This window comes from Leucopleurus acutus (genome assembly GCF_964270905.1).
Source record: "Leucopleurus acutus genome assembly, chromosome: 3".
Classification (NCBI taxonomy): domain Eukaryota; kingdom Metazoa; phylum Chordata; class Mammalia; order Artiodactyla; family Delphinidae; genus Leucopleurus; species Leucopleurus acutus.
The window spans coordinates 9,760,734-9,772,829 of NC_139145.1; the positions used below are offsets into that span (position 1 = coordinate 9,760,734).

The 12,096-nt window shown below is 55.4% G+C and overlaps 2 protein-coding genes across 2 annotated transcripts; both read left to right on the forward strand.

Moving 5' to 3' along the window:
• Window positions 1-4,753: 4,753 nt before the first annotated feature.
• On the forward strand, window positions 4,754-7,697 carry KLF1 (KLF transcription factor 1; the record flags this gene model as incomplete). Its single annotated transcript, XM_082835791.1, has 3 exons — window positions 4,754-4,840; window positions 5,495-6,335; window positions 7,522-7,697. 3 exons carry the CDS (start codon window positions 4,754-4,756, stop codon window positions 7,695-7,697), a joined length of 1,104 nt encoding a protein of 367 aa, XP_082691917.1.
• Window positions 7,698-9,263: 1,566 nt separating this feature from the next.
• DNASE2 (deoxyribonuclease 2, lysosomal) lies at window positions 9,264-11,754 on the forward strand. Its single transcript, XM_082835945.1, has 6 exons — window positions 9,264-9,566; window positions 9,684-9,864; window positions 9,956-10,034; window positions 10,351-10,515; window positions 10,607-10,804; window positions 11,221-11,754. The coding sequence occupies exons 1-6, from the start codon at window positions 9,472-9,474 to the stop codon at window positions 11,559-11,561; spliced, it is 1,059 nt and encodes a 352-aa protein (XP_082692071.1). The 5' UTR covers window positions 9,264-9,471; the 3' UTR covers window positions 11,562-11,754.
• The last annotated feature ends 342 nt before the right edge of the window (window positions 11,755-12,096 follow it).

The following is a 12,096-nucleotide window of genomic DNA, read 5'->3' on the forward strand; positions in this document are numbered from 1 at the left end:
GTGGTAGGGGGCGAGGGCAGAGTCTGGAGTTAAAGTAGGCAACTGAGGCACGAGAAAAATGAGTCCTAGTACCCAGGAGACCAGACCTCAAGGTCTCCTTTAATGGGGTACTCTGTGTGAGAGGAGGAGGTGGGCTCTGGTGGGCGATCTCAGCCCAAGCTGTCTGCCAGTCTGTCCCAGGAAGCTTGCTAGCCACATGTGACTGTGACTTGGTGTGATTCACTATGCTTTGTGATTCTGTGCGGTTGATTGAGTGCCTGTGTATCTATATGTGAATGGGGCTGACTGTTTCTGTGACGTTGTGGGGCTGTTGATTATGGGTGGTTGTGTGCCTGTGTAACCGTGACTGTGTGGCTGAATGTCTTTGTGGTTTCTTGTCTAATTGTAAGCTCGTGTAATGGTATTCTGTGTGATCGTGTGTTTGTTTTTGTGGTACTGTGTGCATGACTCTTTTTTTAAATAATTTTTTCAGGGCTACTGATTTTTTTAAATTTTTTGTTTTATTTTATTTAATTATTAATTAATTAATTTATTTTTGGCTGTGTTGGGTCTTCATTGCTGCGTGAGGGCTTTTCTCTGGTTGCGGCGAGCGGGGTCTACTCTTCGTTGTGGTGCACGGTTCTCTCACTGCGGTGGCTTCTCTTGTTGCAGAGCGCAGGCTCTAGGCGCGTGGGCTTCGGTAGTTGTGGCACGCAGTCTCAGTAGTTGTGGCTCACGGGCTCTAGAGCACAGGCTCAGTAATTGTGGCACACAGGCTTAGTTGCTCCGCATGTGGGATCTTCCCGGACCAGGGCTCGAAGCCGTGTCCCCTGCATTGGCAGGCAGATTCTTAACCACTGCGCCACCAGAGAAGCCCCATGACTCTGTTTTGATGGCTGCTTTCTCCGTAGATGCGGCTGTTATCTTTGTGAGAATATGACTAGATATTTTTGTGTATGTCTGGGCGATTGTATATAACTATATGTGTCAGTGTGATTTGGTCTATGTGTTGTGTGTGGTTGTGAGCTTGAGTATATAGCTGAGTGAGTGGCTATGCTCACCTAGATCACTTTTGTGAGCACTTGTGTGGTGTGCTTTCGAATCTGGATGCATCACGCTTGACCATCTCTGTATCTGAAAGTCACTCATCTACCATGACCGTGTCCATTTCCCAGTTGGGGAAAGGAAGGCTCAGAAAGCAGATTGGTCTTGCTTAAGGTCACAATGGACCAGGCCTCCTGCTTCCCAGGACAGACCCCTCCCTGCTCACCCAGGAACACCTCTTCCCACATAGACAGTCTGGGTAGTTGTGTGTGTAGAATGCTCTGTCTCACACATTGTGGCTGAGTATGATGGGAGTAACTGTGGGATTGTGTCTGAAGGTGATCACTAGCCTGCATATCCCCAAGTGCCTGGGGCCTGGGTGTGTCCAGACTCTTCCACTTTCTGGGCCCTTCTTGCCCTTAATATCCAAATAAAATGATTTGAACTCTCTTCACTCAGTAGGGAGTCCATCACCACCCTGAATTGTCTGGGATTCTACATAACTCTTATTCTTCTGGACACCTCCCTCCGCCAGGAACCAATGGCCTCCCTCCTTCCATCCCTTCCTTTCACCAAAGCTCCCTGCCCTGGAGTTGTTGTGGATATTGGAGTTCTCTGTAGGGGGGTGTAGAGGGTGCTGACAGCATACACATTAGGAAACCCAAATTAAGGCTCAGGCCTTGCCACCCAGGGAAGTCTGTCATCCGTACTGGCTACCTGCTCCCAGAGGCCTTATCTCCCAGCCAGATGCCCACCCCTCCCCCCTGACCCTCAACCTCTTGCCTCACCTTTCAGAGCCAAACATGCCTGTTAGTGCTTTATCCTAAATCAAGGAGATGTCTCCCCAAGAGACACTCTGCTTTCTTCTCCAGGAAACCACTCTAATTTCAAACATTTTGTTTGATTGAAGTGAAAGTCACATAACATAAAATGAACTTTTATTTTTTGGCTGTGCCGTGTGGCTTGCAGGATCTTGGTTCCCCGACCAGGGACTGAACCCCAGCCACAGCAGTGAAAGTGCTGAGTCCTAACCACTGGACCGCCAGGAAATTCCCTAAAATGAACCATTTAAAGTGTACAGTTCAGTGGCTTTTAGTATATTCACAATGTTGTGCAACCACCACCTCTATCTAGTTCCAGAACACTTCCATCACCCCTGAAAGGAGACCTTATACCCATTAAGCAGTCACTCCCCATTTCCGCCTTCCCCCCCAGCCCCTGGCAACCACTAATCTTTCTGTCTCTGTGGATTTGCCTATCCTGGATATTTCATATAAGTGTAATCATATAATATGTGACATTTTGTAACTGGATTCTTTTACATAGCATTTTTTTTGAGGTTCATCCATGTTGTAACATGTATTAGAACTTCATTACTTTTTATAGCTGAATAATATTCCTTTCTATAGATGGACCACATTTTGTTTATCCATCCGTTAATGGACATTTGGGTTGTTTCCACCTTTTGGCAACTGAAACTAATGCTATCGTGAACATTAGTGTACACATACTTGATCCAGTACATGTTTTCAGTTCCCTTAGGTATATACCTAGGAGTGAAATTGCTGGGTCATATGGTAACTCTATGTTTAACTAATTGAAGAATCATCAAACTGTTTTCCACAGTAGCTGCACCACTTTGCATTCCCACCAGCAGTGTACGATGGTTCCAATTTCTCGGCATCCTCACCAACACTTGTTATTTCCCTTTTTTTTTTTGTTTTTTTTGTTGTTAATAGCCATCCTAGTAGGTTTGTCGAGCTGATTTTTCTGATTTTTTTTTTTTTTTTTTTTTTTTTTTTGCGGTACGCGGACCTCTCACTGCTGTGGCCTCTCCCGTTGCGGAGCACAGGCTCCGGACGTGCAGGCTCAGCGGCCATGGCTCACGGGCCCAGCCGCTCCACGGCATGTGGGATCTTCCTGGGCTGGGGCACGAACCCGCGTCCCCTGCATCGGCAGGCGGACTCTCCACCACTGTGCCACCAGGGAAGCCCTGTCGAGCTGATTTTTACATGACTCTTTTGCTCCCCCCACCCTTGTTGCACATGATAATTTTTTGTCTTTTTGTGTGATGCATTTATGGTGCACCAACTCTGGTGATGTTCCTCCATCTGGGTGAGGTTGTATGCCTTTCACTACCAGGGTGTCTGATTTCATGTTAGTGTGGTTGTGTTTGGGTGAGCCCCCTGTGGTTGTGCATTAGTAGTTCAGTTGTGTGACTAAATAATTATACACAGTATCAGAGACAGGTGGCTGTGACTATGTAAGGTTGTAGCGTGTGATCACGTCTGTGCCTGATGTATAACTGTGTGCCTGACTACATCAAAAGTGTGTTTGTGAATGGTTGTGTGGATGTGTTTTACACTTTTGTGTCTCAGGCTTCGTCTGTGTCTGATGGGATTGTGTGACTGCATCTTCTATAGTTCTGTGATGATATATCCAGGACTCTCCATGTGCCTGTTTGGTTGTGACTAAATTGTGTGTGTGACTGTGTGTATGACTGTCAGCGCCTGATTATGAATTCTATGTCTGAGGGATTGTGTGACTGTAACATCATGTAACCAACGTAGTGGATGGTTGTTTTTGTGCCTGAGAATTGTATGTCTGTGCATGGTCTATGTGACACACAGACACACAAGTATTTGTGCAGGGACTATATGGGGTGTGTGACTTAGGGACCAGGGGATTTGTGTCATTATGTAATTGCATAGTGAGTGTGTGTGTGTGTGTGTGTGTGTGTGTGTGACTATGAACTATGTGTCTGTGATGTGTGTCTGTGTCACCCACCTGGACTCCCTTGGTACCACGGTCTCTGGTGCAGAACCTCAGATTCCCTCCCCCATGTGGGGTAGAAATCAAGAAGCAGCCAGGTCTCTTGCAGGTCAGGTATCTCCTATGGCCCGATCCAACCTTCCCATGCCACGCAGGAGAGGGAGTCACCTCCTCCTCCCCAGCCCCCATCACGCTGGAGCAGCTCTAGTTGCACCAGCCTCAGCCTCCATACAGCTACACTCCCTGCAATGCCGCCTGGGTTGGGGGGGTGTCCATGGTAGACAGTGACGGCTGATTGGCAGGGGCCTCTCCTGCCACTGGGCTCAGACCTGGGAGCTCACTACCCAGGAAATTTAAAACCGAGTTAATTCCCAGCCCCCAGCCCTCCCACTCACCAGGGACAGAGCCTTGGCTCTTCTGGGTCCCCACCTGATAGCAGCCTCCAACATCTGGGGAGTCTGATAATGCTTGGCCTGGCAGGGAGCTCATGCCAAGTCCCGCCATCAGCACAGCGCTGCTGTTTATGGGGAAGGGGAGAGCTGCAAGGTCCTGGTCAGGGGCAAGGGGGTCTTGAAGCTCCTTCCCAGAATCCCCATTCTGCCTGTCACCCCTTCTGCAGGAAGGTAACTGAGAACAGACTCCCAAGTTTCTCCTTCTTTGGAAACCCAGTGCCTCACTTTGCCCAACCCCTGAACCCCCATCCCCTGAACCCCCAGCCCCTGAACATCTGGTTGGCTTTGGATACAGGATCAGTCTTTAAGGCTCAGCCCCAAACAGGCCTAGGCGAAGTCTGTTCCCCCAGAAACGGTGACCCCCGCCTTTGCCTGCCCCTTATCAGGGGCTGCAGCCAATCAGCTGAGGGCAGAGAGGAGCCCTCCAAGGGGCCAGCAGAGCCTCAGAGCCCACGAGGCCGCCAAAGGAGAGGAGGCCTGAGCCCCAGGGTGGGCACCAGCCAGCCATGGCTGCAGCGGAGACCGCCTTGCCCTCCATCAGCACGCTGACCACCCTGGGCCCCTTCTTGGACACACAGGAAGACTTCCTCAAGGTGGGGCCAGTGGGGTCTAGATGGGCTGCCAGGGGTTCCGGGCTCAGGCCGCAGAGCTGGGGGATCAGGTCTGAATATTGCCTTGGAATTCAGAGACCTGGTCGGCACTGGGTGTCCTCAGTGCAGGCCAGGGGTCTGAACTTGGTCTAAGGGCCGATTTCTGTCATAGAAAACTGAGGCTGGGAACTGAACAACTCAGAGATCTAGGCTCAGTGAGACACCCCCAGATATCAGAGGGAAATGGCAGATGTGTCTAGGGGACATCCAGGAATTAATCTTGGAATTAATCTTGCTGGGGGACAGGGAAGAAGAGGAAGATTCTTGGGGGAAACTGAGGCAAGGCTGAGCCTCCCCCAGCCTTCCATTCTTGACTCTGCCACCCCTTCCCCCTTGCCTGAGTGTGGCTCCAGATAATGTAAGCCTTATCTCCTGTCTCCAGCCTGACCGACAGACCTCTGTCTCTGGAGCTGAGGTGGTGGGGGGAGGGGAGGAAGGACAATGTGAGGGACAGACTGACATGACAGACAAGCAAACAAGACCCCTTTACTGAGCCTCTAGCCAGTCTGCCCCCATCAGGGCATCCGGCCCCCACCGTCTCCGGGCAGGATACCCTGGTGTCCACTGAAACTTCGTGCTACCGGCTCCCTCCCACAGTGGTGGCGCTCTGAAGAGGTGCAGGACTTGGGCCCAGGCCCCCCCGACCCCACAGGGCCACCCCTTCACGTGAGGCCTGAGTTGGAGGACACGCCCGGGGAGGACGAAGACGATGAGAGGGACGCGGCTACCCCCTGGGATCTGGATCTCCTCCTCACCAACTTTCCGTGCCCAGAGCCGGGCACCGCGCCCCAGACCTGCGTCCCCCAGACTTGCGCTCTGGCGCCTGGCGAAGGTTCCGGGGTGCAATTCCCACTGCCGCCCGAGACTCTGGGCGCGTACGCGGGCGGCCCGGGGCTGGTGGCTGGGCTCTTGGGTCCCGAGGAGCACCCGGGCTGGGCGCGCCCGACCCCACGAACCCCGGCTCCCGATGCCTTCGTGGGCCCAGCCCTGATTCCGGCCCCCGAGCCCAAGGCGCTGCCGCTGCAGCCGATGTACCCGGGACCGGGTGCGGGTTCCTCCAGCAGCTATTTCCCCCGGACGGGGCTTTCAGTGCCTGCAGCGCCGGGAGCCCCCTACGGGCTGCTGTCCGGGTACCCTGCGCTGTACCCGATGCCGCAGTACCAAGGGCACTTCCAGCTCTTCCGCGGGCTCCAGGCTCCGGCGCCCGGTCCCGCCACGCCCCACTCCTTCCTGAGTTGTCTAGGGCCCGGGACGACGGGTGCAGGACTCGGGGGGACCACAGGAGACCCAGGAGGGACCGCGGAGGCCGCGCCACCCAAGCGCAGCAGGCGATCGTGGGCGCGCAAGAGGCAGGCTGCGCACACGTGCACGCACCCGGGCTGCGGCAAGAGCTACACCAAGAGCTCTCACCTGAAGGCGCATCTACGCACGCACACAGGTGAGGGGGCAGGGCCCGGTGCAGGGGCGGGGCTGGGTGGGACCTTGGGAGCCTAGAGCTGCAGAGGAGCTGGAAACCGGGAGCAAGGGGCGGGGCTAAAGCAAAGTCTCGGAGCCAAAGGCTGGGCAGGAGCTGGGGACGAGTCTGGAACATCAGGAGCCGGATGGGAAGTAGTGCGGAAGGCATGTGGGGGCGGAGAGAGGACATGGAGAACCTGGGAAGCATTTCAAGGAACCGAGGGCTAAGACCTGGGCCAGGGATGGGCCGAAGAGCAGAAAGCCAGGCAAGATGTGTAGGGGCCGGGGCTAGAGGAGGGACTGCGGGGAGAGGACAGCTCGAAATGCCAGGGGCGGGGCCAAAGACCCAGGGTTCAGTTTTGGGGCAAGCGGGAACGGAGTTAGGTGTTCTGGGGTGGTAGCCAGGAGTATACAGAGTGGGTTGCTTGGTTAGACTGTAGGGGGCGTGCTGGAGCTCAGGAGAGTTAGTTTCAGGGGCCCGGACGCAGAGGCAGATCCTGGAGAGCAAAGGGAAATGGCTGGGAAGTACAGGAGGGTAGGCATAGGAGAAGCCGGGTCCCGAGGAGCCAAAAGACAGGGGAGGGGACGTGGAACAGAGGCGGGGAGGAGGAGGAATGAGGCCTATGCATAGGGGTCCGCTCAGAGGATGGGGCCACGTGTACAGACCCGTCCAGGAACGCAGGGAGGAGGGGCCACATCTAGCAGGGGGAGAGCATGATCACTGGGGACAGGGCCTGGAACACCAGGTGGATTTCGGGGCTCAAGGGCCAAGGCCAGGGACAGGATTGGGCAGCAGCTTGAGGGTCCCCTGGTGCAAAGGAGGGGCTTGGACATAGGGGCAGTGCCAAAGGACGAAGATTGTGGCGGCATTAGGACGCAGGGGCAGGGGACCGGGCACAGGAAGTAGGGCTAGTAGTGTAGAGGGCGCGACTTGTGACCAGGAAGTGAAAAGGGGCCTGGCGCCAGCAGGCACAGAAGAAGAAGGGTCGGGGTAGCAGAGGCCGGTCCTGGGTACAGATTCAGACCCTCCCCGAGAGTGAGTGCCTCCTTAAATGTCACGACCTAGGCGCCTCACTTGCCTCACCCTAGTCTCGGCCAAGGCTAGGAGGGAGGACTCTGGGACCAGGTGTGGGGGACAGTGGCTCTCAAGGCTTCCTCGTCCCCCCCAGGGGAGAAGCCATACGCCTGCACGTGGGACGGCTGTGGCTGGCGGTTCGCGCGCTCCGACGAGCTGACCCGTCACTACCGAAAGCACACCGGTCAGCGTCCCTTCCGCTGCCAGCTCTGTTCGCGTGCTTTTTCGCGCTCGGATCATCTGGCCTTGCACATGAAGCGTCATCTCTGAGCCCCGCCCCGGCACTTGGACCTTTTCTGGGGACTGGGGTTAGAACAAGAACGGATCCAGGCACAGTGGTTTTCCCTCGGAGGAACCCTCGTCTGGACTCTTGGGCCCACAGATCCACCAAGGACTGGCCCATAGACAGACCTGGGGGAGCCTCCAGCAGAAGTTCCCACATGTCCTTGACCAAAGGGAGCCGCAGTCACACACGGTCATGCAGACCGAGCGAGACAGACCTCCAAATAAACGGACTCAGGTGGATACTTAGATACTTCTGACAAAGAGACAGACCCTCAGAGAGCTGGACCATCAGGCCAGCTCACAGGTGGCCCTAGACAACGGAGGTGTTGTGCGGTGAGGCTTCCCAGAGACCCTGGTTCTAGAAGAAGGCTTCACGCTGTGACTCCTGAAGCTCCAGATAGCGGCTGACATTGCTGTGAATGGTTACGGGTCTCGTAAAAATGCTCCTCCCAGATAAAGCTTCAGTGTTGGTCTGAATTTGTGGGTTTTGGGTGTGGAAGTTGGGAAGAAGTTTAACCCCAGAGGTGATACTGGGGAGCCATACACACACTACACCCTCCTCTCCTAAAACTGGGCAACCCTCCTCAGGCACTTGCAGCCGGTCCTTCCCCCACCCCAAGGTCAGGCTACATTGTCCCTGCCTCCTGCCTCGAAACCCAGGGACATTCACAGGGACCATCTTCCTCCACTTAAGAATCCTCAGCCCCGGGGGCTTCCCTAGTGGTACAGTGATTAAGGATCCACCTGCCAATGCAGGGGACACGGGTTGGAGCCCTGGTGGGGGAAGATCCCACATGCCGCGGAGCAACTAAGCCCAAGGGCCACAACTACTGAGCCTGCGCTTTAGAGCCCGCGAGCCACAACTACCGAGACTGCGTGCTGCAACTATTGAAGCCCGCACGCCTAGAGCAGGTGCCCGCAACGAAAAGCCATCGCAACGAGAAGCCCGTGCTCGGCAAAGAAGAGTAGGCCCCGCTCACCGCAACTAGAGTAAAGCTCACGCGCAGCAACGAAAACCCAACGCAGCCAAAAAAAAAAAAAAAAAAAAAAATCCTCAGCCGGGTCCCAGAGCCCCGTCATCCTTCACCCTGTCATCATCCGAAGTGACCCCTTGGCTAGCTCAGCGACGGTGGCGGGGGGTGGGGGGAACGTGCAGAATGAAAAGGGGGAGGACCAGGAGGGCAAGCGCCCTTTAAGGGAGCAAAAATCACAAGAGTTGGACCTCAGGCTGTAAGGCAGGAAAGGAAAAAAAAAATCCAAATTTACCTCTGACGGAGAAGCCAGGGGAGGAGCTAGGTTCAGCGGAAGAGTGTTGATTGGGATTAGCCAGAATTGAAAGAGACGGAGGCGGGGCCTGCTGGAGGGGCGTGGGCTGTGATTGGCCAGGAGTAGAGCCGGAGGCCGGACACTGGAAACCACCTGGCCATGAGAGGCCGTGTCTGGGCCGAGCCAGAGCGTGGAGCCTATCAGGGACTAGTCTGCCGGAAGCAGGAGGAGGCCCCAGGCTGGCCGGGTCGGGGGCGGAGCCTGCAGGGAGTGACTGTCCGGAAGAAAGCCGAGCCCTCTGGCTTGACTACCTATTCAAACCTCTGCTTCTCACCTCGCGGGCGGAGTCTCCATCCTCGTGATGCCTGGGCCTGGGTTCCCAGGCGGGTTTGGGGAAGTGAAAGTCACCAGAGGCCGGGTCTGGCCCAGCTCGTGACCCTGCCCCTTGCGGTCCCGACACAGATTTCTAGACGCCAGCTAGAGCTCTGAGCTCATGGACGCCCTGAGTTTGCTGCTATCGGCCGCGCTGCTCTGGGTCCCTGTAGGGACCCTGACCTGCTACGGGGACTCGGGGCAGCCTGTGGACTGGTGAGTGCGCGGGAGCCGACCGTCCCTCCAGGGCCGCATTGGGGATTGCTGCGTTCCTAGGTGAAGACTGGGGTTCCTTCTCTTCTCCCGCTATTCTGTCCATTTCCTAACCTCCAGGTTCGTCGTCTACAAGCTGCCGGCCCACACAGGGCCCGGAGATGCGGCGCAGAGGGGGCTGCGGTACAAGTACTTAGACGAAGACTCAGGGGGCTGGCGCGACGGTGCGGGGCTCATCAGCAGCTCCACGGGGGCCGTGGGCCGCAGCCTGCTGCCGCTGTACCGAAACACCACCAGCCAGGTGAAGACGCCCCCGGCGGAACCAGGGGTGGGACTCTAGGGTGGGCCCGACTTGGGGGAACCTTCAAGTTGCCCCTGTCCATCATCCCCAGCTCACCTTTCTACTCTACAATGACCAACCGCCTCAGTCCAGCGGGTCTCAGGACTCTTCCAGCCGTGGGCACACGAAGGGTAAGGCCAGACTGGGGACTGGGGAAGAGTTCTGGTTTCCCTGTGCATTTCCCCCAGCTAACCCATGAGTTGCCAGGGGGGTGAGGGTGGGCTGCTCTGTCAGGCCCTAGCCATCTGTTTCCTTATTTTAAATCAACACTGTCCTTCCTCTGGACTATGAGAATCGATGGCTGTGGAAACTGAGCTCAGCAGTGGTTCTGACACTGCCCACTGGTCCTGTGGTCCAGGGCCCCCTACAGACTGAGTGTTCCTGGGTTGCACATGTGCTCGCTGGGATGCCTCAAGCAGTCCCCCTGATCTCCAGTTTCTGGTTCAGGTGTGCTGCTCCTGGACCAAGAAGGGGGCTTCTGGTTGATCCACAGCGTTCCGAACTTCCCTCCACCTGCCTCCTCTGCTGCGTACAGCTGGCCTCCTAGTGCCCGGAACTATGGGCAGACCCTGATCTGTGTATCTTTTCCTCTCACCCAGTTCCTGGATATCAGTGAGTGGAGACGGGGAGGCAGGGTGAGTCCCTGATTCCCAGGCTGGAGTCTTGGAACAGTCCCTCGTTTTCTTCTCCCCTTGCCCTCCAGGCAGACAGCTGACCTACACCTATCCCCTCGTGTATGACCATAGGCTGGAAGGGGACTTCGCCCAGAAATTCCCCCACCTGGAGGAGGTAGTCAAGGGCCATCATGTTCGCCAGGGACCATGGAACAGCAGTGTAACACTCACATCAAACAAAGGACACGTGTTCCAGAGCTTTGCCAAATTTGGAAACTTTGGAGATGGTGAGCCTTGAGGTTGACAGTTGGAGAACTTTTTCTGCAGAGGGGGGGTCTGGTGTGTCCATGGCTGAGGGCAGGTCATGGTTAGGAACTAGAACACCTTGGAGTCATAATCACATGAGAGGTAAACAACCAATATACCTGTGTTCAAATATTGGTTTCTGGCTGTGTGATACACGATTTAACCAGGGCCTCAACTTACCTTTTTGAAAAATGGGAATAATGGTATCAACTTCAAAGGGCTGTTGAGTGGCATGATGCATATAAAGCATTTAGTAAGGGCTGTTAGTCTTAATGTTATAATCCCCCAGATTGCCAGGGATTGATGACTGAGGAAACAGCTCAGAGATGGGAAGTGGCCTAGGGAATCCCTAGCAGTGATCCTGACCCTGTCCATGTCCTCTTTCCATCTTCTGCAGACCTGTACTCTGGCTGGTTGGTGGAAGCCCTTGGCAGTGACCTACAGGTCCAGTTCTGGCAAAGATCTTCTGGCATCCTGCCCTCCAACTGCTCTGGGGTCCAGCACGTACTGGATGTGACCCAGACAGCCTTCCCTGGGCTAGCTGGGCCAACCTTCAATGCCACAGAAGACCATTCCAAGTGGTGTGTAGCCCCAGAAAGGCCCTGGGCCTGTGTGGGTGACATGAATCGGAACAAAAGAGAGGAGCACCGGGGTGGGGGCACACTGTGTGCCCAGCTGCCCGCCCTCTGGAAGGCCTTCCAGCCTCTGGTGAAGGCATGGGAGCCCTGTGGAAAGTAGAGCAGGGCCTTCTCTCTAGGAAGCCCAGCAGAGCATGTAAGAGCTAAGGCTCAGGGGCCAGTTTGAATCTATTTAGTCTCTTCCTATCTGTTTGGCCTTAATCATGTGCCTTAACCTCTCTGTGACTCAATCTACTCATCTGCAAAATGGGAATCATAACACCTCACTCAGGATTGTTGAGGAATAAAAAGAAATCGGTAAATGAGGCTGTTAGTCTTTTCTTCAGGTGGGCACTGGGACTCAGAACAGCACTGCAGTTTGCTGAGGGTCTGGGGGCAGCTGGCACATAGGGGAGACACAAAGTGGGACCACAAGGAAGGGCCAACCAAGACTCACCTCCCCTCTTTATGGTAACCAGGACTGGAGTTCCACCCCTCAACAAGCACACAGGCAAGGGGGAGGAAACATGATGTGCTGCCTTGCTAGGGGAGGAGGGGCGAGCTCTAGAAGGCTCACGCAGCACGGACGCACTTTATTTATATGTGTACATATGTATACAGGCGGCTGTACAGCGCGGGGCCAGTGGCTCCCTTTG